The sequence below is a fragment of the Pristis pectinata genome, chromosome 20 (assembly GCF_009764475.1).
Source record: "Pristis pectinata isolate sPriPec2 chromosome 20, sPriPec2.1.pri, whole genome shotgun sequence".
NCBI lineage: Eukaryota > Metazoa > Chordata > Chondrichthyes > Rhinopristiformes > Pristidae > Pristis > Pristis pectinata.
In genome coordinates, this window is record NC_067424.1 from 2,145,162 (window position 1) to 2,171,601 (window position 26,440).

At 46.3% G+C, this 26,440-nt stretch overlaps 3 protein-coding genes across 5 annotated transcripts in view; 1 reads left to right on the forward strand and 2 right to left on the reverse strand.

Moving 5' to 3' along the window:
• LOC127580998 (TRAF3-interacting JNK-activating modulator) overlaps positions 1 to 4,528 on the forward strand; it is a 35,458-nt gene extending 30,930 nt beyond the window's left edge. For both annotated transcript variants that reach the window (XM_052035043.1, XM_052035042.1), the window contains exon 15: positions 1,177 to 4,528. Coding sequence is in view for 1 of the 2 variants with exons in the window: in XM_052035042.1 (XP_051891002.1) it covers positions 1,177 to 1,272 (96 nt within the window). In the remaining variant the exon portion in view is untranslated. The remainder of the gene's footprint in view (positions 1 to 1,176) is intronic.
• A 321-nt stretch (positions 4,529 to 4,849) lies between these two features.
• On the reverse strand, positions 4,850 to 8,482 carry c20h1orf74 (chromosome 20 C1orf74 homolog). Its single transcript, XM_052034864.1, has 2 exons — positions 8,465 to 8,482; positions 4,850 to 6,682 (listed from the first exon to the last, which is right to left on the reverse strand). Exon 2 carries the CDS (start codon positions 6,664 to 6,666, stop codon positions 5,854 to 5,856), a length of 813 nt encoding a protein of 270 aa, XP_051890824.1. The 5' UTR covers positions 6,667 to 6,682; positions 8,465 to 8,482; the 3' UTR covers positions 4,850 to 5,853.
• Positions 8,483 to 12,026: 3,544 nt separating this feature from the next.
• LOC127580718 (coagulation factor X-like) lies at positions 12,027 to 26,175 on the reverse strand. 2 transcript variants are annotated; one of them, XM_052034491.1, is made up of 5 exons: positions 26,028 to 26,175; positions 23,881 to 24,030; positions 20,711 to 20,735; positions 18,240 to 18,353; positions 12,027 to 13,604 (listed from the first exon to the last, which is right to left on the reverse strand). In XM_052034491.1, the coding sequence occupies exons 1-5, from the start codon at positions 26,070 to 26,072 to the stop codon at positions 13,450 to 13,452; spliced, it is 489 nt and encodes a 162-aa protein (XP_051890451.1). In that variant the 5' UTR covers positions 26,073 to 26,175; the 3' UTR covers positions 12,027 to 13,449. The 2 variants fall into 2 exon arrangements, with proteins under 2 accessions (XP_051890451.1, XP_051890450.1); XM_052034490.1 differs by having other exon boundaries at positions 23,881 to 24,041.
• Between the last annotated feature and the right edge of the window lie 265 nt (positions 26,176 to 26,440).

A 26,440-nucleotide genomic window follows, 5' to 3' on the forward strand; every position in this document is an offset into this window, starting at 1 on the left:
GATTGGTGTTAAGGGCCCTCTTAAAGGGAGAGAGAGGGACAGGCAGGCAGAGAGGTTCAGGATTTGGTCCTTGGTAACTGTGGCTCAGATTTACCTTTGAGGATGATCAAGTAGTCAGAAATGAGAAATGCAGATAGGGCTGGTGTTTCAGACATAGAGAGGGGCAAGATAGTAATGGGTTCTCAAAACATGGGTGAGAATTTTAAATTCAAGGTCTTGCTTAACCATAAAGTGAGGGGTGGCAAGCAAGGAAGAACTGGTGCATAAACTGTTCCCCAAATCAAAAAGATAATGCATGGTCTGTCATCTAACTACATCACCCGCCTTTTCTCCTCAACTCAACACTTCTGCTTAACAAAAATCAGTCAATCTCAGATTCCAATTAAACTAGCATTGATGATCACTTGAAGGAGAGGTTCCCAAATTTCTCACATGCTCTGTGTGTAGAAATTATTCTTCACTCCAGATAGGTCTGGCTCTAATTTTTAAACCATGATTCCTTGTCCCAAATTCCCCAATCCCTGGAACAGATTCTGGCTGCCAATGTTACATTTTTTAAGCACTTACTGCCCATCCACACTGGCCCTCCAATAGGGCGGTTTGGTCAGTATAATTGTGGGTCTGGAGTCATACACAACCCAGATCAAGTCAGGACAGGTTTTCCCTCTCTTCAGGTTATTAAGGAACCAGATGGATTTCTGTAACAATGATAGTTTCATTATCACCATTACTGATACTAGATTTTTATTCCAGAGGATTTAGTTCACTGTATTTAAATCCTTCAGCTGTCATTGTGGGACTCAAAATCCTTCCTCAGGAGAGATTAGTCCAGATCTCTGGATTACTAGTCCAGAAACCTGACCACCATGCTCTGGCAACTCCATTTAGTTTAGATGCTATACAAGTAAACTTCCAAAGCTTTTCTCAGCATCTGAAAAATAGTTGGGAATCAGAATTAGTCATTTATGAACACTGAACTTTTATCATTGTTGCAGGTACAGAATATGGTAAATGAGAGCAATGATGAATATCTCCTGACAAACAATGGGTCCTGAAGCTGCTACATGCTGACTGTGTTTCCAAGCAGATATCAGGGTCCATTTTTCACACCCAGATACATTTTTAAGTTACATTTTATAGCATTTACTGACGGAGTATTTTTCCCCTCTTTTCCAGAGGCGCTGCTGTCGATGTGTGGCCTTCGTCCTGATGGCTGCAATGGTAGCAGGGTTTGCTGTACTTTGGGCAAATCTGGACAAAATCCCTTTCTAAGAAACTGAATGAGAGACATCTCGTCACAGACACAAACTTACAGATGTCTTTGAACACTGAATTTCCATCAAAATAGAATTTAAAAAAATCTTAATATGCCAAAGAAAAAAAATCAATGTACTGGTTGTGTGGAATATTGGAAGATAAGAGTTAGTCAGGTGCGCAGACGTACTGCTTGCTCATTCTTACTGTACTGAGCTGAGGAGCACAACCTGAGTGAAATTCGGAATATTTAACCAGATGATTACACTTCACATTAGATGGCAGCTCAAAGGACCAATTCCTTAGAGGCAGCAAGAAGTATTTTATGTCCAATTCAACTGGGACACGTATTACACCAGTGAAGCAGTACACCAATGACCTAGACTAATAATCTTGTAAGTTAAAATCTCACTGTAGCAGCTACAGAATTTAAACTCTTAACTCAGCAAATTCAAATGTTTTAAAAATACCTATTCTAGGCAAAGGTAAATCTGCATCTACCAGATTGTTAGAAAACCCAGTCTAGTTTACTAATGGCCTCAGGGAACAAAATCTGCTGTCCTTATTTGATATGGTTTATGTGGCTCTTAACCACACTCTGATTTGGTTCAACAAACCATTTAATTGTCACCAGGCCAAAGAGTAAGGGCATCAATGCTGGACACATCCTGTTAGTGAATACAACAAAAGGTATTTTTGTGTGTAATTTGTTGTCTGATTAGAGAGTATCACCACCTGCAGCTTTCCTGACTGCCTCTGATACTGTATCCCTACCTTCCCCAGTGCCAAGGTTTGGCAGAGATGGCAAATAGGTAATATAGTGCCATCACACTTTATTGTATATAGAAAGAATATATTTTCTTGTAAACTTCTGTATCAATCAGTAAACATCTGTATCTGTATTTGAACAGATGCCGATGCACAATCTGCCACATACAATGTCTGGCTAACTTCAAAACCTTTGTCCTGGATATTTACAGGTCACCACCGTTCTACTTGCATATCAAACATTTGATGAAGGGTTTTGGGAACAGAACAATTACAAACTGTTTGATACTAAATACAGGACTCTGTATTAGCAAGAGCCCAGGGCTGGCACATGAATTGGGTCAAGGTGGCAAACTTAAGTCAATGAAACAGTTTCCTCCTGAACAGCTGCAAAAAATGTTACTGTTTTGGGAGCAAACTTTGTATTTTATTGTTATAGAACATCTGTTAATTACAATTTTGACTGTTGAGTTCATCTGCACTGCAGCCCCATACAATAGAGGTAGTCTGAGACCTATTGTGTTTCTAATGTCATTCTGGGATAGAAGGAATCCATGTGATGATTACCTGACAGAAAGCTTTTTTTATATACTTTAGATCTGTACTTCTCCCTCCAGTGTGAACAAGCATTTACATTTAAGATCCAAAATTGGTTTGGTGACCGGATGCAAGAGGGTAGGGGTGGAAGGATGTTTTTCTAAGTGTAAGTCTGTGACTGGCAATGTACCACAGGGATTGATGCTGGCACCTCTGCTGTTTGTGATATACATAATGACTTGGACACGAGCATAGGAGGTATGATTGGCAGATTTGTGAATGACACAAAAAAAAATCACTGATGTTGTGGATAGTGAGGAAGGTTGTCTCAGGCTACAGCTGGATATAGGTCAGATGGAAAGTTGAGCAGTGTTGGCAGATGGAATTTAATTCTGATAAGTGTAAGGGAAATGAAATAGAGGTAGGACATATACAGTAAATGGCAGGGCACTAAGGAATGTTGATGAACAGAGAGATCTGGGGGTCCAAGCCCACAGTTCCCTGAAAGTGGCAACAAAGATCAATAGGGTGGTGAAGAATAACATGCTGCCTTCATAGGTCAGGCACACAATACAAGAGTTGGGATGTTATGATGCAACTTTATAAAACTCTGGTGAAGCCACACTCGGAGCACTGTGTGCATTTCTGGTCAGCACACTATAGGAAGGATGTGACTGCAGTGTAGAGAGTGCAGAGGATGTTACCTGGATTGGAGAACTTTAGTTAAGGGGAGAGATTGGACAGGCTAGACTTGTGAAGGAGTCTGAGGGGTGACCAGATTGAATTATATATGATTATGAGCGGCATATATAGGACAGCTAGGCAAAATATTTTCCCTATGATAGGGGTATCAGAAACAAGAGGGCATTTGTTTTAAGGTCAGAGGAAGGAGTTTGAAAGGGGACCTGATGGGTAAGTTTTCCTTGACAGATTGGTTGATACTTGGAACTCACTGCCAGAGGAGGTGGAAATCAGATACAATTACTGCGTTGTTAAGAGTCATTTAGACAGACACTTAAATAGGCAAAGGCATAGAAGGTTCTAATGTGGGCAACTGGGACTAGTATAGATGGGCAAAAAGATCAGCATGGACACGGTGAGATGAAGGCCCTGTTTCTATGCTGTACAACTCTCCAACTCTATAATTCAGTGACTAGTGAAGTATGGCGCACTCTCATTTAATAGAGTACATCATTAAACTCACAACACTGTCACAGACCCTTTAAATTATGTCGCTGTGTTCACCGTTAAAATAGCAAAAGGAGTGAAAGTATTCACATTGAGCATTTACTGACTTTTTTTTAAAACGTGGCAGCTGAAAATTACTTTTTTTGTAAGGTGCAAATAAAATTAATATTTTGAGATAATGGCGAGTGTCTAACTATAGTTAATTCTTTCATTAAGATGTTTTTTGCAGACCTGCTGGTGTGGGGTGCAGAACTGTGAAGTGTTTCCGGGCAGTGCCTTGGGGTGGATGAGGTCCCATTTCAGTCTCATGCTCTCTTACATATATCTGGTTGAGTGGATCTTTTCCATACTGCCCAAGATCATCAAGAGTGATCTGGAAGAAGATATTCACTCAGCTGAAGGAGAGGAGTGACCCAGGAGGACTGAGGAAAGAAAACTGGAAAGGTCAAACCTTTGTAAGAGATTCTTCCAAAACTACTCTTAAGATTTTACACAAATTGCAACTGGTGCCATAAATACTGGACAGAAATTCATAAAAAGTTACATCCAAAACTAGGTGGAATTTTATATTTTGTGTGCCTATAAATTGCAGTGTGAAAAGATCCTATCAATGGCTACAATTTGAACAAATATTTTCTCTCTAGTAGTCTTCATGGGACAAGTTAGCATCTTAGGATTGAACCCATAAATTTCTGACTCAAAAGCAAGGGGTGCGACTCCTGAGCCACGGCCAAGACCAATACAGATATCCTATTGATCACCAATGAACTGCACAAAAAAAACTTTCACAATAAAACAAATTATTACATATATCACTGAGAAAACACAATAGACAATTTTGTCCCACAGTTCCCTTAATAGCTAAAAGGTTGTATTACGTTCATGTGTAGCTAATCACTTAAAATTTTCAATAGTTTTATATATTTTACCACAAACATAGCAAAGTGAATTTACATGATAAGAATTTCTGATTTGCTCTCAGTGGCAACATTTCTTCTGCATCTCTATTATGTCAATATTATGCATCCTTTAAACTTTCACTTTGTTCTGTAAAAGCCTGAAGTAACCTATCCTGCAGACACTTTCTCCTGTCAACATCCTGATTATGTGGAAGTCACAGCTGACTGTGGTGTCCTACTCAAATCAAAGTCATAATCATACAGCAATGAGGTCCACACTGACCAACACACACCTACACTAATCCCATTCTATTCTCCCCACATTCCCAACTCCCTGCAAACTTTACCATTCACCCACACACCAGGGATAATTTACCTGACAAATTAACCAATCAACTTGCACATCTTTGAGACATGTGAGAAACCAGAACACCCATGAAGTCTCAGACAGGGCATGCAAACTCCACACAGAGAACCTGGGTAACTGGAGCTGTGAGGCAGCAGCTCTCCTAGGTGTGCCACTGTGTTACGTCAGTATGTAAGAAAAGCGGCACACAGGAGTTATTGTCATCACCACTGTTTTAACTTGCTTTACATTAAATCTTTGCAACTTTGGCAGTATCTACTCTGCTACCTTTACTTTCTTAATAGGCAGTTACCACCTAAACAACCACAAAATTATTGTTTGCCAGCACAATGGGTGCTGTGATAACCTGGAATAGGTTCCTTTTATTGTAAATAATGTTTAACTTAGAGATTACATTGTAAATATCACACTGCAGTGAAAACACCAGCCTACATGACTGCAGAGAAGAGCTGAAGAGGCTTTGCATCTTTCCATGAATCCGCTGGAAATAGTGAATGGATTCAGCTGGTGTTCTTCCAGGAGACCGCTGGAAATGGAAAGAAAGGAAATACTGGGGTCCAACGAGACCCACTGCCTCTCCGATCAGGGAACTCACGATGGGCAATAAACGCCTTGACATTCTTCCAATTTCAACCTCTTGAATATGCCTAAATTGCTCTGTCATTGGCAGCCTTCTCTCTAGTTGCCAAGATCCTAAACTCAGGAATTCACTTCCCAAGCCTGTCCATCTCTCTTTCCTTCTATGACCATTAACCTTAATATCTCATTACGTGTCATTTTCTTTGTGCTCTGCGATGCAGTTTTTATTGTGTTAAAGGCAAGTGTTGATGTGCAGACTATTTATAACGTAATCCCAGGCAGACAGACTGCCTCTGTGGAAATGCAGAGATCAGAGAATGTTGACTGCAGGTTAAAGTCCGACTGCAGATCCCTCTGCCAAGTCTCTATGGTGCTCTGCAAGTCCAAGAAAAGGATTTCTGGGACACTGAATGAGTACATTTGATACTTGAGGTTTTTAGTAATTCTGGGACAAAAAGCTGAGAAAGAGAAAGCCCGAAGCTCAGTCATGCTTAAACAATTCTCAAAGCTCTTGCTAAAATCAAACCAGTATGAAACAGGGAACCCAAGGAGAAACCCAAACACTGTACAGAGGTTCCACTCTGAAGAAAAAATCTCACTGGCAGTAACAAAACCTGATTTGCTCTTCCCGGTCTGAATTACCTGGGATTTTAAGTGCTTCCAAATAATGTCCAAATGGGCCTTGACTTGATTTGTCACCCACAGCTCAGCTAGTTGTGGGTCATCTCTATACACAGAAACATCAATGACTTGAACACCATTTTCTTGCAGTGCTCTTTCCAAGTGTCTGATGGTTCTGTTTAAATTTATTATTAAGATATTGTCTTGTATGCTGAGGATGTGCAAATTTTCAGAGAGAAATCCCATTTTCCATAGCTCCTGAACAAATTTCTGGATCTGTTCTGCGTTTGATGAACAATAATCAAACAAGAAAGCAGGCTTTAACCCCAGATCTACAGTTAGGACTTCAGCAAGGAGCTGCAGGCACCGTGATTCTGAAAAACGTTTCTTTCGGTTCAGCCTTAAAGACTTCTGTGTCATGAAGATCAGTTGCTCTTTCTGTGCAGCCTCCATTGTGGTAACAAACACTCTAAAATACAAGAGAGACACAAGTAGACCAAGGAAAAATAATCCATTCAACTGACAGGAAATATTAAGGAGATATTTAATTCATTTTTCTGCAAAAATATCTAATGCAGTGGTTATAGAGAGTGATTAAATGAATGGTCTCAAAAGTGGAACTAATGTCTGAACTTTATACAATTCCTGTGTATGTTAAAGATGAACTTGATCTCCCAATCTACCTCGTCATGGCCTTTGCACTTTATTTGTTTACCTACACTGTATTTTTTCTGTAGCTGCTACACTATATTCTGCATCCTGCTTTCTTTTGACCACCTCAATGTGCTACGTATGGAATGATCTGTCTGGATGGCAGCCAAAAGCTCTTCACTGCATCTCAGTACACATGACAATAATAAACCAATACTAATGTCAACAATGTTCAAGTTTATTGTCATAGCCATAGATACAGAGTATAAATGTCATAAATGCTTTTCACAGCTAATAAACTAATGCAATTGTTTTTGGGAAAAGCATATTGTTGGAGTGTCAACTCCTTCAAATCTATTTAGTAATAGCAGAAAGAAGCAGTGAGAACAGTACAGCACAGGAATAAGCCCTTCAGTCCACAATATTGGAAAATATTTCCTGTAAATTTGCATAGAAATCTGAAGTTCAATTAAGTTTTCTCCTGACATGCCATGCCACCTTTCCCTGTAGTATCCCAACCTTCCTTCCCAATCCCAGTATCTGGCACAGGGTCGCACTGCTGGCTGGAAGCTCAGACCAGAGGCCAGTGTTGAAGGGTCTGTCCACAGCGGCGTGACCCAATGCTCCACAGCCCGGACTCCCGGACCAGGCGTGCCAGCTCCTGCATCCGATGTGCCACCACCCATTCACTCTGCTGGGGTCAGCTCCTGGTGTGTGGCTGCAGCACCACAGGGCGAGGTTACCTGACCCACCACGTCCACCAGGATAACCGCCTGGGGGAGGGGCCCAGGGGAAACACCGGGGGAGGGGAGGGACCGGGGCCCGGGGGAGGGGACGGACCGGGGGAGACGGGCCCGGGGGGGGGGGGGGGGGACCGGGGGAGACGGGCCCGGGGGGGGGGGGGGGAGACCGGGGGAGACGGGCCCGGGGGGGGGGGGGGAGACCGGGGAGACGGGCCCGGGGGGGGGGGGGGACCGGGGCCCTGGGGGGGGGGACCGGGGGAGACGGGCCCGGGGGGGGGGGGGGACCGGGGCCCTGGGGGGGGGGGCCGGGGGAGACGGGGACCGGGGCCCGGGGGGGGGCCGGGGGAGACGGGGACCGGGGGGGGGCCGGGGGAGACGGGGACCGGGGCCCGGGGGGGGCCGGGGGAGACGGGGACCGGGGCCCGGGGGGGGGCCGGGGGAGACGGGGACCGGGGCCCGGGGGGGGGCCGGGGGAGACGGGGACCGGGGCCCGGGGGGGGGGGGCCGGGGGACGCGGGGACGGGGGCCCGGGGGGGGGGCCGGGGCCCGGGGGGGGGGCCGGGGCCCGGGGGGGGGCCGGGGGAGGGGGGGCCGGGGGAGACGGGGACCGGGGCCCGGGGGGGGGGCCGGGGGAGACGGGCCCGGGGGAGACGGGGACCGGGGCCCGGGGGGGGGGGGGCCGGGGGAGCGCGGTAACACTTCAGGGAAGGTAAACCGCCCCCAATCGCCAGTTCGTCACGGCGGCCGCTGCCCGGCGGTGCAGTGGGTGCGGGGACGGCCCGCCAGACCCCGGGCCGAGGGGCGGGGGGAGCCCGGTCTCCGCGGCCGCCGCCAGCCCGAGGTAACGGAGAACTCACCCGTTTACCGGCGCTGGGGGAACGGGGCGGCCGCGGGGCATTGTGGGGAGGCCCGGAGGGGGCGGGGCTGCTGCCGCCTGAGGCTCCGCCCACCGCGCCTCATTGGACGCCGGCATTTCCCGCCTTCCCATTGGCCGCGGTCTCCCGCCTGAACACATCGGCTCCGCCCGCGGGTTCGCGCGAAGACCCGGAGCCGCCCCCCCCCCCCCCCCCCCACCTCCGGTCACACGGGCTGGTGTTCGCAGTGAAAGCAGCCAGCGCCCGTTGTGCTGGCAAACAACGGGAGGGGAGGGGAGGGGGAGGGGGAGAGGGAGGGGGAGAGGGAGGGGGGAGAGGGAGGGGGAGAGGGGGCTGGGGGGAGGGAGGGAGGGGGAGAGGGGGCTGGGGGGAGGGAGGGAGGGAGGGAGGGAGGGGGAGAGGGGGCTGGGGGGAGGGAGGGGGAGAGGGGGCTGGGGGGGAGGGAGGGGGAGAGGGGGCTGGGGGAGGGAGGGAGGGGGAGAGGGGGCTGGGGGAGGGAGGGAGGGGGAGAGGGGGCTGGGGGGAGGGAGGGAGGGGGAGAGGGGGCTGGGGGGAGGGAGGGGGAGAGGGGGCTGGGGGAGGGAGGGAGGGGGAGAGGGGGCTGGGGGGAGGGAGGGAGGGGGAGAGGGGGCTGGGGGAGGGAGGGGGAGGGAGAGGGGGATGGGGAGGGAGGGGGAGGGAAGAAAGGTGGAGGGGGGGAGAGGGGGGAGCAGGGAGGGAGGAGTGAGGGAGGGGGAGTGGGGTGAGAGAGGGGTAGGGGGGAGGATGAGGGGGAAAGGGTGAGGGAGGGGAGCGGGGGGGGGGCGGCGTGCCAAACACAAACTAGAGGAACAGAACCTCATTTTCCATCTTGGAACCTTGCAGCCTAACGGCACGAACATTGAATTCTCCCACTTTAAGTAACTCCCACCCCCCCCCCCCCCCACCCACCATGCTTCTCTTCCCTTTCCAACCTATCTGTTATCTACCTTTTCCCCCTTTCTTTCCTCACCTTTGACCCATCCCCCGGTGGATCTGCTCTCTCCTCCTCCCCCGCACCTGCCCATCACTATCTCTTACCTGCATCTACCTATCACCACCCTGTGCCCACCCCACCTCCCCTCTTTGTCCACCTATCACTGCTCTGCGTTTCCCTCCTATATATTGGGCTTCCCCTTTTCCTATCTTCAGTCCTGGAGAAGGGTCCTGACCTGAAACGTTGACTGCCTGCTTTTCTCCACGGATGCTGCCCGGCCTGCTGAGTTCCTCCAGCATCTTGTTGCTTTTTTGGTCTAGATTCCAGCATCTGCAGTCCTTTATTTCTCTAGTTTCACCTTGAGAGGCCACTTCAGAGTTGCTTTGGAAACTGATGAGTAATGTCTTCTGTTGAAGACACAGGAGAGTGCAGATAGTGGAATCTAGAGCAGAGGGTTGCTGGAGGAAGCAGTTCTCCCCCAACAGCTTGTTTTTGGTCCAGTCATTTCTATTGATACTTGTGCAACAATACTCTATTAAACAATGCGATATCCACCGATACTTCCAGCCCATTGAAACCAGCCATTAAGCATGCAACATCCTGGTTCTGTAACACTGTAATGAGGCAGGGGAAGACAATGAATAAATGTCCCTCACCACTGATGAGCCTCCCGGCACTTATCCCTGCAACAGTGCAAAGTGCTACACCTGTCCCTACACCTCCTCCCTCACCACCATTCAGGGCCCTAAACAGCCCTTCCAGATGAGGCACTGCTTCACCTGTGAATCTGAGGGTGTCATTTATTGCATCCGGTGCTCCCGGTGCGGCCTCCTCTACATCGGTGAGACCCGACGCAGATTGGGTGACCGCTTCGTCAAGCACCTTCGCTCTGTCTGCCGCAAAAGCAAGGATCTCCCGGTGGCCACCCACTTCAATTGCACATCTCACCGCCACACTAACATGTCTATCCACGGCCTCCCCTACTGCCACGTTGAAGCCAGATGCAGGTTGGAGGAATATTCTGCCTTGGGAGTCTCCAACCTGATGGCCTCAACATTGATTTCTCCAACTTCTAGTAACCCCACCCCTTCCCCCTCACCCCTTTCCCCTCCCCTGCCCTTCTGACCTGCCCATCTATTCCCCACCTCCTTCCCTTTTTTCCATGGTCCACTGCCCTCTCCTACCGGATTCCTTCTTCAGCCCTTTGCCTCTTCTACCTATCACCTCTCAGTTTCTTATATTACTCCCTTTCATCCCTCCTCCCCTGTCCACCTACATTCCCCCTCTCACCTGGACTGACCTATCACCTGCCACACTGTGCTCCTTCCCCAATCTTCTTATTCTGGCTTCTGCCCCCTTCCTTTCCAGTCCTGATGGACGATCTCGACCTGAAATGTCAACTGTTTGTTTCCCTCCATAGATGCTGCCTGACCTGCTGAGTTCCTCCAGCATTTTGTGAGTGTTGCAAATAAATGTTTGGGTTAGTTTGTCCTCGTGAACACTATTCATTACACTGTGGAGGTATTGTTACCATATCAAGTGTATTTTTGTGTATTTTCCAGTTTATGGACAAAATCGACATGGATAAACGGAACCTGTTCATAATCCGGAGAAGCCTGTATTTGAATTCCCAAAATATATCACCTCACAATTGTCAGAATTAAATTCCATCTGCCATTGATCCGCCCAACTTTCCATCTGACCTAAATCCTGCTGTATCCCTGGACAACCTTCCTCCTTATCCACATCACAACCAACTTCCATGTCATCTGTAAACTTACTAATTATTCCTCCTACACTCACATCCAAGTCGTTAATATATATCACAAGCAGCAAAGGTCCCAGCACTGATCCCAGGTCATAGACTTCCCAATCAGAAAAGCATCCTTCCACCAGTCCAGATGAAGGGTCTCAACCCAAAACGTCGACAGTCCATTACCCTCCACAGATGCTGCCTGACCCGCTGAGTTCCTCCAGCAGCTTATTTCGTGCTTCGACCACCATTCTCTGCCTCCTGTCACCAAGCTCAATTTGGATCCAATTAGCCACTTGCCTCGGATCCCATGTGCCTTAACCTTCTGGACTTGTTTGTGCAGATTCTTGGTATCTCTTCAGTCATCAGGTTTTAGAGAGATACAGCATGCCAACAGGGCCTTTGGCCCCTGAGTCTGTGCTGACCATCAAACACCCATTTACATTAATCCTACATTATTCCCATTTTTTATTCTCCCCACATTCTCATTGACTCGACCTCCTCTCCCAGATCCTATCACTAACCCCTACACCAGAGGCAATTTACAGAGGCCAACTAACCTAGCTGCACATCTTTGGGGTGTGAGAGGAAACTGGAGCACCCACAGGAATCTCACACAGTCACAGGGAGAACGTGCAAATGCCACACAAACAGCACCCAGGGTTAGGATTGAACCCAGAACTCGGACACTGTGAGGCAGTGGTCCTACCAGCTGTGCCATTGTGCTGCTCACTTAGATGTGCCCATTGTCAGGCAGGGTGTGTTGGAGGAGCTGAGTGACCTCCTGCTGCTAAACCATGCTTTTCCCCAAGCTTGTGAATAGAACTGAAAATATGTTTGATTGGAAACAAAACAAGATTTATTTAAGCACACCAGAATAATTTGGATTGTCACACTCTTCATCTGGGGTAGACAAAATTATGGATGTGGAGTACAATAAAGGTGCAATAAGTAGTTGATAATATTTCCAGAAAAGCTTCATTGCATTGTGGTTGATTTTAAAGGAAACCTTACATTACTTAAATCAACAATAGTAAAATATAAAGTGAGCAAAGATTCCACATTACCATGCTACACATTTAGAATTCTGATGAAATTAAAACAAAACTCATTGAAAGTTCTCAGATGGTTTGGGAGCATCTGTGGAGGGAGGATTAATGGGCTGATAGTGGTCCTGAACAGCACATAATCCTTTAAATTGGCACTCTGGTGGCACAGAAATGTCAAATACTCAAGGGCATAGTTTTAAGGTGAGAGGATGAAAGTTTAAAGGAGATGTGCGGGGCAAATTTTTTTTACACAGAGAGTGGTGGGTGCCTGGAACGGGCTGCCAGGGGAGGCAGTGGAGGCAGATACGATAGTGGTGTTTAGGAAGCTGTCAGACACATGAATATGCAGGGAATGGAGGGATATAGATCATGTGCAGGCAGAAGAGATTTAGTTTAGTTCAGCATTGTGTTCGGCACAGACATGGTGGGCCAAAGGGCCTGTTCCTGTGCTGTACTGTTCTATGTTCCATGTTAAGTGGTGGCAATTCTGGGAATTCAGCGTGTGCTCTCAAACATAGAAGCTCCAGGATTATTGACAGATTTGGGGCATGCCTCAGACTCTGTGTCACAGGAGATGGTGTCGCATTTCTTGAACAGCACGTTCAGTGGTAAGTACAGGCACAGAGGGCACGGACAGGTGCAGGGCAGCAAGATCTGGCCCCACATTTCAGATTAATGAACTTTCATCAGAATGAAAAGTCATCAACCTGATATTTTGCATTCTTTCTGTTCTTACAGGTGCTGCCTGATCTGCAGAATGTTTACAGCATTTTCTCTTTTCCTTACTTCACATTTCCAGCATCTGTAGTATTTTACTTTTATGCAAGAAGTCTTGATACTGGTTCTATTGCAAAATCTGCAGTGTGTTGCTTTAAAGGGTAACATTTTGGAACTATTTTTTAAAGTCATTGCATAAGAACCAATTCATATGTCAAACAACTACTGATCACTGGGTTTCATAGAATCCAGTCTAATCAGCAGAACTTGAAGAGATAGGTGAACATAGACAATGATTGATTTTAGAGACACGAGGGACTGCAGATGCTGGAATCTGGAGCAACAACAAGACTGCTGGAGGAACTTGGCGGGTCAGGCAGCATCTGTGGAGACAAAGGGATGGTCGACGTTTCGGGTCGAGAGCCTGCATCACTGTTTGGTTTTACCGATTCAAGCTCATCTCCACACTTAATTGAAAATATTTATTCAAAATCTAGAATGAATCAAAATCTAGAAGGAATCCTTCGCTGTCTGGTACCGATCTTGGAGTGCACCCTTCAGCTGGACAAATGCAGGTGAACTTGTTGATTCCATCCACACAAGTTGTTCCTGGTGGGCATGGGTCCATGAGGTCACACTCATTGATATCTGGAACAATAACATCACAGGGAAACATGCAAACTCGATGTGAACAGCACTGGAAGTCAGTATTGAACCCGAGTGCCTGGAGCTGTGATGCAACAGCCCTACTAGTCCTGCCACTAAGCCAGCCCTCATGGGCAATAAATCCCAGCCTTGCTCCCAACATGCACACTCCATGAAACAAAATGTTGCATGTGAGATAAAAAAACAGGGATGGAAATTTCAAGGTGAACCAGAACGGTGTAGGTCAGTGAGCACGGGGTAAGGGGTGAATGAGAATTAGTCACAGATTCAGTAGGTTGGAGGGGGGACCTTCAGCCCCTCGGGTCCATGCCCACCATTGAGAATTTGCCTGCACTAATCCCATTTTCCAGCACTCAGTCCATAGTCTTATATCATCATCATAAGACCATAAGATAGAGGAGCAGAATTAGGCCATTCGGCCCATCGAGTCTGCTCCACCATTCCATCATGGCTGATTTTTTTCTTAACCCCATTCTCCCACCTTCTCCCCATAACCCTTAACCCACTTACCAATCAAGAACCTGTCAATCTCTGCCTTAAATACACCCAGTGACTTGGCGTCCACTGCCCTCTGTGGCAATGAGTTCCAAAGATTCACCACCCTCTGGCTTAAGAAATTCCTCCTCATTTCAGTTTTAAAGGGATGTCCCTTTATTCTGAGGCTGTGTCCTCAGATCCTAGACTCTCTTACTGACGGAAGCATCCTCTCCATGTCCACTATATCTAGGCCTTTCAATGTTCGGCAAGTTTCAATGAGATATCCCCTCATCCTTCTGAACTTTGATAAAGTAGAGACCCAGAGCCATCAAACGCTCCTCATACGTTAAGCTTTTCATTCCTGGAATCATTCTTGTGAACCTCCTCTGGACCCTCTCCAGGGCCATCACATCTTTCCCTAGGTATGGGGCCCAAAACTGCTCACAATTCACAGTGACCTGGTAATGGTCATCTAAATACTTCTTAAATGCTGTGAGAGTCCCTGCCTCCTCCACCCCCTCAGGCAGTGCATTCCAGAGTCCAACCCCCCTCTCCTCAGATCCCCTCTCCTACCCCTTATCATCTTCTCTCTATGGTTGTAGACAACTCTGCTAAGGGGATAGGTTAGTCATTACCATTATTGTGTCAGGACACCATTATTTCAGATGGTCTCAGGTCTCAGAGAATTTTAGGGAGGGAGGTATTGAAGGGGGAGGGGTGGGCATTACTCCTCAGGGAAAATCTCACAGCAGTGCTCAGAGAGGACATACTGGACGGCTCATCTACTGGGGCAATTTGGGTGGAGTGAGGAATAAGAAAGGGACGACCACATTAATGGGACTATATTATAGACCTCCCAATAGTCAGCGGGATTTAGAGGAACAAACTTGTAGAGAGCTAGCAGACAGTTGCAAGAAAAACAAAGTTGTGAAAGTAGGTAATTTTAACTTTCCACATATTGACTGGGACTCCCATATTGTAACGGGATTGGATGGGATCAAGTTTGTCAATGTGTTCAGGAAAGTTTCCTCAATCAATATGCAGAGGTCCCAATTAGAGAGATCGCGATACTGTATCTCTTCTTAGGGAATGAAACAGGGCAGGTGACAGAAGTGTGTGTAGGAGAACACTATGGATCTAGTGATCATAATTCCATTGGTTTCAAGATAATTATGGAGAAGGATAGGATTGGTGCTCGGGTTGAGATTCTAAATTGGAGTAAGGCCAATTTTGATGGCATCAGAAGGGATCTGGCAGGCGTGGATTGGGATAGGCTGTTTTCCGGCCAAGAGATGCTTGGTAAGTGGGAGGCTTTCAAAAGTGAAATACTGAGAGTACAGAATCTGTATGTTTCTTTTAGAATAAAAGGCAAGGCTAACAGGTTTAGGGAAACTTGGTTATCAAGGGATATTGAGGCTCTGGTAAAGAAAAAGGAGGTACATATCAAGTACAGGCAGTTAGGATCAAATGAGGCACTTGAGTATAAGAAATGCAAGAGAACACTTAAGAGAGAAATCAGGAGGGTAAAAACAGGACATGAGGTTGCTTTGGCAGACAAGGTGAAATAGAATCCCAAAGGGTAGCAAGGGACAAAATTGGTCCTCTTGAAGATCAACGTGGTCATCTATGTGTGGAGCCGAAAGAGATGGGGAGATCTTAAATGAATTTTTTTGCATCCATATTTACTCTGGAGATGGACATAGAGACCATAGGCAAAAGAGTAGTGAGGTCATGGACCGCATCTGCATTACGGAAGACGAGGTGCTTGATGTCTTGAGGCAAATGAAGGTGGATAAATCCCCAGGGCCTGACGAGGTGTTCCCTCAGACCTTCTGGGAGGTTAGTGCAGAAATTGCAGGGACTCTGGCAGAGATATTTGAAACATCCTTAGCCACGAGTGAGGTGCCGAAGGACTGGAGGATAGCTGATGTTGTTCAAGGAAGGCTCTAAGAATAAGCCAGGAAATTACAGGCTGGTGAGTCTGACGTTAGTCATAGGTCAATTATTGGAAGATATTCAAAGGAACAGGATATATAAGTATTTGGCTAGACTGTTCCTGATTAGGGATAGTCAACATGGCTTTGTGTGTGGGAATTCATGTCTAACCAACCTTAGAGAGTTCTTCAAGGAGATTACCAAGGAGGTCGATGAGGGAAAGGCAGTGGTCATGGTCTACATGGACTTTAGCAAGGCCTTTGACAAAGTCCCGCATGGGAGGCTGGTCCAGAAGGTTAAGTCACTTGGCATTCAGGATGAAGTAGCCAATTGGATTCACCGTTGGCTTAGCGGGAGAAGCCAGAGAGTGGTAGTAGATGGGTGCCTCTCTGACTGGAGGCCTGTGACTAGTGGTGTGCCGCAGGGATCGGTGCTGGGTCTGTTGTTGCTTATCATCTATATTAATGATTTAGATGATAATGTGGTAAACTGGATCAGCAAATTTGCAGGTGACACCAAGATTGGGGGCATAGTGGACAGCGAGGAAGGCTATCAAAGCTTGCAGCCTGACCTTGACCAGCTAATAAAATGGGTATTGGTATCAGTTTATTATTGTCACTTGTACCGAGGTACCATGAAAAACTTGTCTTGCATACCATTGGTACAGATCAATTCATTACACAGTGCATTGAGGTAGTACTGGGTAAAAACAATAACAGAATACAGTGTAAAGTGTCACAGCTACAGGGAAGTGCATTGCAGGTAGACGATAAGGTGCAAGGTCATAACAAGGTAGATTGTGAAGCCAAGAGTCCATCTCATTGTATAAGGGAGCCGTTCAATAGTCTTATCACAGTGGTATAGAAGCTGTCCGTGAGCCTGGCGGTACGTGCCCTCAGGCTCCTGTATCTTCTGCCTGTTGGGAGAGGGGAGAAGAGAGAGTGACCCGGGTGGATGGGAAATGGCAGGTGGAATTTAATGCAGACATGTGTGAGGTGCTGCACTTTGGGAGGACAAACCAGGGTAAGACTTACACAGTGAATGGTAGGGCTCTGAGGTGTGCAGTAGAACAAAGGGACCTGGGAACACAGATCCATAGTTCCTTGAAAGTGGCTTCACAGGTAGATAGGGTCGTAAAGAGAGCTTTTGGCACTTTGGCCTTCATAAATCAGGGCATTGAGTACAGGAGTTGGGATGTTATGTTGAAGTTGTACAAGACGTTGGTGAGGCCGAATTTGGAGTATTGTGTGCAGTTCTGGTCACCTACCTACAGGAAGGATATCAATCAGCTTGAAAGAGTGCAGAGAAAATTTACACGGATGTTGCCAGGACTTGAGGACCTGAGTTACAGGGAAAGCTTGAATAGGTTAGGACTTTATTCCCTGGAGCGCAAGAGAATGAGGGGAGATATTATAGAGGTATACAAAATTATGAAGGGTTTAGATAGGATGAATGCCCTCAGGTTGGGTGAGACTAGAACTAGAGGTCATAGGCATAGGGTGAAAGGTGAAATATTTAAGGGGAATCTGAGGGGGAACTTCTTCACTCAGAGGGTGAAGATGGGCCAAAGAACCTGTTTCTGTGCTATGGTACTCTATGACTAACAGCAAGGAGGAAGCCAAGTGGGAGTACAGTGGTCCCTGAAGACTTGAATGAGGTTTATCATGTCAGGTGATCTGAAGCAGGATGTGGTTCAGGCAAGTCCAGCCCCTTATTTTCCAGATCCCTGCTCCCCCTTCTTCTGACATTTACACAATCCAGTTCCAGCACCAGCAGACAACGGGCACCAGTGCCAAGAATCTGCACAGCAAACCCCTTGTTTAGTCCAACTCCACCCGTCACCAACTCGGAACCAGGACCCTGCTGAGGAAGCAAGCAATACCGGAATAGAGTCATAGAGTTATACAGCACAGAAACAGGCCCTTCGGCCCAACTGGTCCATGCCGACCAAGATACCCATCTAAGCCAGTCCCATTTGCCAGCGTTTGGCCCATAAACTTCTCTGAACCTTTCCTATCCATGTACCTGTCCAACTGCCTTTTCAAAATACAGTGAAACCATTCAAGTCAGGGTATTTGAGGCCACCTTGTCCCTCACAGATGCCATAACTCCTGTCAGCAGCCCCTTGACAGTTCTGTTCAGGATATTGCTGCTCTGTAACCTGTTCAGTCAGAATTCATCAATTGAGAATGAAAATTCTCTGACCTGTTTCACAGAAGGTTCCATTAAATCCTCCGGGACATTTACAATATGATCCACTGTAGGTAGTCCGACAGATCCCATTATTTAGGCAGGTGGTTGAATTACATTTAGGCTCAGCTAGGAATAGAAAATGAAATTGGAGGGGTTTTATTCTTCGTGGCAGTAAGGGAAGCAAAATATTCCCAGCATCGAGTCAATCTGAATGGATTGAAATCTTTCCCCTGATCTGAGCAATTCTAACTAAGAGTCCATCATTCCTTAATCTTCATGCACATATTCCATTTTGAACCTTGTCACTTAAGAGGATTAAAATGTGTGACATTATCAGATATTAGACCATAGAACATGGAAGAACAGAGCACAGGAACAGGCCCTTCAGCCCACGATGTCTGTGTCAACAATGATGCCAACTTAAACTAATCCTATCTGCCTGCATGTGGTTTATATCCTCCATTCCTTGCCTGTTCATGTGCCTGTCTAAATGCCTTATAAACACCACTATCGTATCTGCCTCCACCACTGCCCCTGGCAGTGCGTTCCAGGCATCCACCACTCTCTGTGTAAAAAAACTTGCCCCGCACATCTGCTTTAAACTTTCCCCCATTCACCTTAAATGCATGACCTCTTGTATTAGATATTTTGACCCTGGGAAAAAGACCCTGACTGTCTATCCTTAACTATGCTTCTCATAATTTTATAAACTTCTATCCAGTCTCCCCTCAGCCTCTGACGCTCCAGAGAAGACAATTCAAGTTTGTCCAACCTCTCCTCGTAGCAGTTATTCTCAACTCCAGGCAGCATCCTGGTAAACTTCTTCTGCACCCTCCAAAGCCTCCACATCATTTCAATCATGAGGTGACCAGAATTGAATGCAATACTCCAGATGTAACCTAACCAGAGTTTTATAAAGCTGCAACATAACTTCCTGACTCTTGAACTCAGTGCCTCGACTAGTGAAGACAAGCATGCCATACGCCTTCTTTACCGCCCTAACTACTTGTGTGGCCGCTTTCAGAGCGCTATGGACTTGGACCCCAAGATCCCTCTGTACATTCCTTGGTGTATTCCCGTGCCTGGTGTGCACACCCCAGATGATTTACCTCACACCTCTTCAGTTCTGTGCTCACCTAGCCCGTCCATGGACATTGTGTTGGTGTCTAGAGCTTTCTTTCTCACTTCCAACCAACCACACTGCCAGTTTTGGTGTCATTGGAACACTGCATTAAGTCCAATTCAATAATATATGTCACAAACATAAAGGATCTGGGACTAACCCCTGCAGAAACCCACTGCATACAACCCGCCAGTCACTAAAGCTCCCATTGATCATTACCCTTTGCTTTTTCCAATCAAGTGCAATTTACCACTTCTCCCTGAGTCCTTACTTTCCTGGTCTTTTGTTTTATTGGAGTTGTACAATTGCTAGTCAGTGTACATTTCTGTCTGGAATGATACGACCTATGAAGACAAAGGAAACTGCAGATGTTGGGATCTGGAACAACATCTGGAACAAACTTCTCCCCCATCCCTTGGTCCTCCCTTTCACCCCACTGGCCTCCCCATCCAACACATCATCTGTCACTTCCACCAACTCCAACATGATCCCACCACCACGCACATCTTCCCCTCTCCCCATCTTTCTGCAGGGATCACAATCTCTTTGGGACTACTTGGGCTGCTCGTCCCTTCACACCCACCCCTCCCTGTCCCTTGTGCTTTACCCTGCAATCAAAGGAGGTGTAATACTCATCCCACTGCCATCCAGGGACCTAACAGCCCTTCCAGCTGAGGCAGAGGTTCACCAGCTCCTCCTCCACCTGGTCGACTGCATTCGGTGCTCATGATAAGGCCTCCTCTACATTGGTGAAACCAAGCGTAGATGAGGCACCATTTTGCAGAGCACATACACTGTACCCACAACGGCCATCCTGAGCTTCCAGTTGCGTGTCATTTTAACTCCCTTTCCCACTCCCACATCGACCGGACCGTGAGCTTTTCCATTGCTAAAGACAGGGCAAATGACAATTGGAAGGACAACATCTCATGTTCCACCTGGGTACCTAGATATTGAACTTTCCGATTCCAGGTAACCCACACCCCCGGTGTTCTCCTCCCACACACACGCAGCTGCCCACTCCCTTTGTTCACCTCTCCCCCCACCATCCCCTCCCCATCTGGCTCCACCTATCGCCGCTCCACTCAGTGCTGCTAAACACTGGCACCCTTTCCTCTTCCCTCCCAGTCCTGATGCAGGGTCTCGATCCAAAACATCGACTCGCACCTTCTGCCTCCACAGATGCTGCTTGACCCACTGAGTCCTTCCAGCATTCTGTATGATGTGACCTTTATTACCCTTGATAATCTTAAATCTTTCTTTAGTTTAAAATAAATGCATGAAAGAAAAGTTGCCCGTTTGCATTCTTTTAAGTGAAAGTTCCAGCAGCTTTGGTAGATGATAGTTGGAGAACACATACCTGTGTATACTTCCCAGAATAGTTCCTTAAAGAGAGAAAAGAGAATGACATTAATGTAGCCAACAAATGATCGGTCCTAGTTAAATATCTGATCAGGACAGTATTCGTTGCTTAGTCACCGAACTTTGTAGATTGGAATAAAAACAGAAAATGCTGGAAATTCTCAGCTGATCAGGCAACATCTTTGGAAGCAGGAACACAGTCACCATCTCAGGCTGATGACCAGAACTGCTTCGTACATAGAACACAGAACAGTACAGATCAGGAACAGGCCCTTCAGCCCACCTTGTTGTGCCGAACTAATTAAACTAGTAACTAAATGCCTAACTAAACTAATCCCTTCTGCCTGCAAAATGTCCATATTCCTCCATTCTCTGCACATCCATGTGCCTATCTAACAGCCTCTTAAACTTCTCTGTCATATTTGCCTCCATCACCACCCCTGGCAGCGCAGTCCAGGCACCCACCGCTCTCTGTGTAAAAAAACTTGCTCCGCACATCCCCTTTGAATTTCTCCCTTGCACCTTAAATAGATGCCCTCTAGTATTAGGCATTTTGGCTCTGGGAAAAAGATACCAGATGTCAACTCTGTCTAAGCCTCTCATAATCTTATAAACTTCTATCAGATCTCCCCTCAGCCTTCACCGGTCCAGAGAAAACAACCCAAGTTTGTCCAACCTCTCCTTATAGCACATGCCCTCTAATCCAGACAGCCACTGATAAACCTCTTAAGCACCCTCTTCAAAGCCTCCACATCTTTTCTATAATGGGGCGACCAGAATTGAATGCAATATTCCACATGCAGCCTAACCAGAGTTTTATGATGCTACAACATAACTTCCGGACTCTTGAACTCAGTACCTCGACTAATAAAGGCAAGCGTGCCGTACGCCTTCTTTACCACACTATCAACCTGTGTAGCCACTTTCAGGGAGCTCTGGACTTGGTCCCCAAGATCCCTTTGTATTCATCTGGCATTTCCTATTTTTATTTTAGATTTCTGGCATCTTTTGCTTTTATTAGATTGGCATTTCTGTGTTATTTGCAGGTTAGAATTAAATAGCATTTTAAAAACCTCTTTCCTCTTTGATACGGAGCACATACACTTGCACCTCATTGGAACGACCACTAATGCAACCTGAGCCCGCTCGGCTCAGTCCCAGCCATACCTCGTCAGAGAGTGACGTTGATGATGTACCCACAACTAAAGGGAGAGCTTTAAACTGACAATAGAATCAGAATTGTCACAGCACAGAGAGACCATCAGATCACTGTTGCCATGCTAGAGTTTTGTACAGCAATCTCTGTCCCTCGCACTCCCCTGCTTCATGCCATAGCTGCTTTAGGAAAGCAGCCAACAAGGACCCCTCCCATCCCGGACATTCTCTATTCTACCGCCCCCATTGGGCAGAAGGTATAAAAGCTTGAGAAGACGTACCACCAGACTCAAGGGCTTCCATCCCTCTGTTATCAGACTCTTGAATGGACACCTTGTACAATAAAGTTGATCTCCAAACACAGAAATGGCCCTTGCACTTTATTTGTCTAACTGCACTCTCTCTGTAACTGTAACACTATATTCTGCTTTCTGTGTTTTTTTCCTTTTTGTACTACCTTGATGTATGGCATGGTCTGTCTGGGTGGCATGATCTGTCTGGGTGGCATGCAAACAAATGTTTTTCGCTGTATCCTGGTACATGTGAAAATAATAAACCATTTGCCAAATTACCAATTACCATATTACCCCCCGCCCCCCCATGTGCCATCCAGTTCCCTGTTGAAAGCTCTGATTGATCCTGTCCCTATCATCCTCGTGGCACAGATTCAGATCAGCCCTGCTCCGTGTAAACCAGTACTTCTCACACGCCCTATATCTTTTGACCCAAATTTTAACCCTGTGCCCTCTGGCACTTGAACTCGACCCTGATGTGAACAGACCAATAGGTAACATCGACCAGGTTCCTTGTGTAAAGCTCCAGCTCAATCCCATTCCCATGAAGATTGGTAATTGGTTTGTTACTGTCACATGCACTGAGATACAGTAAAAAACTTTTGTCTGCATGCCGTCCAGACAGATCAATCCATACATCAGTACATCGAGGTAGTACAAAAGGAAACAAAACAGAATGCAGTATATGGTGTTACAGTTACAGAGAAAGTGCAGTGCAGGTGGACAAAGATGTTATCATTTTCTTATTGGAAATGTGCCTAGCAGCTGCTCTGGTGATCAACGTGACCTCTTTCCTGACCCCATCACAATTATCAGGGTTGTGTCCTATCATATACGGGGGAAGCCAGCCGGTATTATCATTGGGAAGCTGCCTGTTGCAATTTTGAACAAAAGGGTAATTAACCAAGACCCAAAAAAAGATCTAAGATTGGGCTCCAGAGTACAGAACCATTGTGTCTTCACATTCCAACTGCCCCCACCACTCACAAAGAGTTGAAGCAGGTGCGAATTACAGACCCCAACAGTGGTGTCAGCACAGACATTTAGGGGGTTTGGGCAGCTTCCTTCTGGGGCAGGGGGGAAACAGACCACTGGGAGACTGCAAGCTGCCTCTACACCCAGTGTATCCTGATGAAGGGTTCCAACCCAAAACCTCAAATGTTTATTCCTCTCCACAGATGCTGCCTGACCTGCTGAGTTCCTCCAGCATTCTGTGTGTGTTGCTCCACACCCAATACAGCTTGTCAAGAGCCAACATAGTGAACCAGCACCTGAGACAGTGAGGCAACCCATGCAACACTTCTTTGGTCTCTGCAGTACTGGAGGATGACTCATGCACTTCTGGATCTTGCTGAGACCAGCTCATCGTCTCCACATTGGGCCTACCAGTGGGAGGATCCATGACTTTGAAGGATGGACACAAGATGAATGAGACTCAGAGAAGGAAGCTAACTAAAACCAGGTCCCAGTACATTAAAAGGAAGTGCCCATGGCAGTCAGTGCCACCTCTACCACTACCCACAGGCTGCGCCTCAGGGACGTCAGTGACCTCACCAGGCTGAGCAATGTCAATCACCTCTTGCAGCAAACAATATAAACCACTTCCATGTTGCAACCCCTCATTATTCTGACACTTGGAATTCTCTGAGCTGAGAATGAATGAGACAGGCTTGAGAGTGGAATACAAGGGCTAAACTGGACCTTGAAACTTTGTCCTTACTGTTTTAGTATCATCTTCAAAAATTTCTCGGGCTTCTTCCTTTGAGCACGTTTCTTCCGAGCACTCTCGTTCCAGATTCCCAGCTTTTATCTCCTCTCCAAAACTGTTAGCTCTGCGGGCCCGAGACAGGAGCTGAAAGGCTGCAGATTTCTGTAGAAATACTCAATAAGACATCCACAGTATTAAATATCCTGCTCCTGTCTGCTGATGGAATTGTGCCATGAAGTCACACCACTGGCTCTGAAATGGTTTATGTCCTTGAATTGAAATTGATGTTGTATAAATGCTAGAACCTTAAAGCATGTTAAAAGCCAAGACTGTCGCTGGCTATGATGAGTCCACTGTGTAAAATGTCACATGACATTAGAGGGGTCTCTCCAGATATCAAGAGAATATCTGAAGTGATAGAAGCTTCAAATATTATTCTGAGGCTAGTTAACAACAACCTTGAAAGGCTGAGCAAATAAAATGACAAACCCAATAGCTAATTACTTATTCACCGTTGGTTAATGGAGACAGTTTAAAATTTAAAAAGATCCCAGTAACCACATCCTCACTACATACCCAGATTTAATCTACTCAGTTACGAAGTATCAGAGATTTCTCACAATGAATTTTATGCTGCATTATATTGGGAAACAGATTCCAGTTATATGGGATCCTTTACAATCGTAAACTAAATACCGAAACACTCTTTGATGTGTAGTCACTGTTGAAGTGTGGGGAAAATAGGGGCCAATTTGCACATTGCAAGATTCCACAAACACAAACTTGATAATGATCAGATAATCTTTATTTTTATTTGTTGAGGGATAAATATTGGCCGGGACACTGGAGACAATGGTCAATATAGTAGTTCTTGCCTCTTTTATATCCACCTGTGAGAGTTTAACATTTAATAGTTCATTGGAAAGCCAACACCTTTGTTCCCCTAGTACTAGGGTGGATTTCTGCTGTGTCAGTGGGGTCCAGTACAGGGTGGATTTCTGCTGTGTCAGTGGGGTTGAGAGGGATTGCTATCTCCTGCTACGAAACAATCCAGGTGTAGGTGAACTGAACTTGCAGGTCACACTAATGATACCAGTGAGGTTCGGTCCTATGGAGAATCTGGCACCCAGTGCTTGTTCCAGCCTGTGACAAGGTGTGAGTTGGGTAGTTTTGGGAAGTTCCCATGTGAGGATAGGAGAAGGCAGTAAACCACAAACACTAACATCAAATGCTAGAAACACTTGGCAGTTCAGGCAGCATCTGTGGGGAGACAAACAGTTAACTTTCTAGTCCATGACTTTTCATCAGAACTGAATAAGTCTTAACGTATCTTGGAAGGACTCCTGCTTCTCTTGGCGAATGTGATATCATGTGGATAGGCTTTGAGGTGCTGTGAGAACCTTTTGTTGTCATCAATGCCCTCTAGTGGATGAGGGCACAGATAAAATTTGCCTCTTACATTGTTAACCTGCTGAATCATAAGGGTTGCTTTGACTTGATGTTTCGACACATTGAGTTGTGATAGTCACAAAAGTTGTGGTGCCTCCCCCAGAACTTTCTAACCCATATGTCTTTGGAATGTGGGAGGAAACCGGAGCACCCGGAGGAAACCCACGCAGACACGGGGAGAACATACAAACTCCTTACAGACAGTGGCTGGAATTGAACCCGGCTCGCTGGCGTTGTAATAGCGTTATGCTATCTGCTACACTACTGTACCTGCCCATCTCCCTGGAGACCACCAGCTGGGAATGAAATCATTGGGTATTCGTACACAAAATCCGTTTTCCCAATTCTTTGGTTGGCTTAATAAAAATGCTTTCAATGTCTACTTATGTAGTATTCCATGAAACCAGTCCGATGTATTAAAGTATATACACAAACATTCATTTTAAGGAATACATTTGTTCCATTCTTCAATTTCAACCTTGCAATGGGATTTGGTGTAAGGAAAAGACTCAGACAGAGTTTATCAGTGAAGAGCAGAGTGGTGAATCACCTGCAGGGATAAAGAGAGAGTGTAGAAGTCTCAGGCTATCAGCTGACAATTCGGATCAACAACCTTCTCCCAAAGCCACCACCGCGAGTGGAACACAGGCAGCTGGAGAAAATGTACAGGCAAGAGAAATGGGTTACGCTGAGAATTAGTTGATACTTACTGTCATTTGTGTGACAGCCAGTGAGAAGCAACAATATGATCCCATAACTCAGGATGACTTTCATCTTGCTTTATAACCGTCTGATCCAATGTATCGGAGAGGCGAGGCGAGGGTTTTACAAACTGATCCACCTCACTCAAATCACAACTTCGCTCTTTATGTAGTCAGTTTTTTTCTTTGTTTTGGAAACATTTCTGTTAATAAATAACCGACTATTTTGAAAGACCATCACAGGAGTACACAGAGCATGAATTTCTGGAAATCAGTTCTGGTAATGCTGACAGCAGAATAGATGATCATCTTTCTTCTCAGTCTGTTCATGCATTGTAACTGCATTGTACAGGGCACATTACTGGCTGCAGTAGTGCATTCATTATGTTACTAGTTAAATAATCTAAATATCTCACAATGAC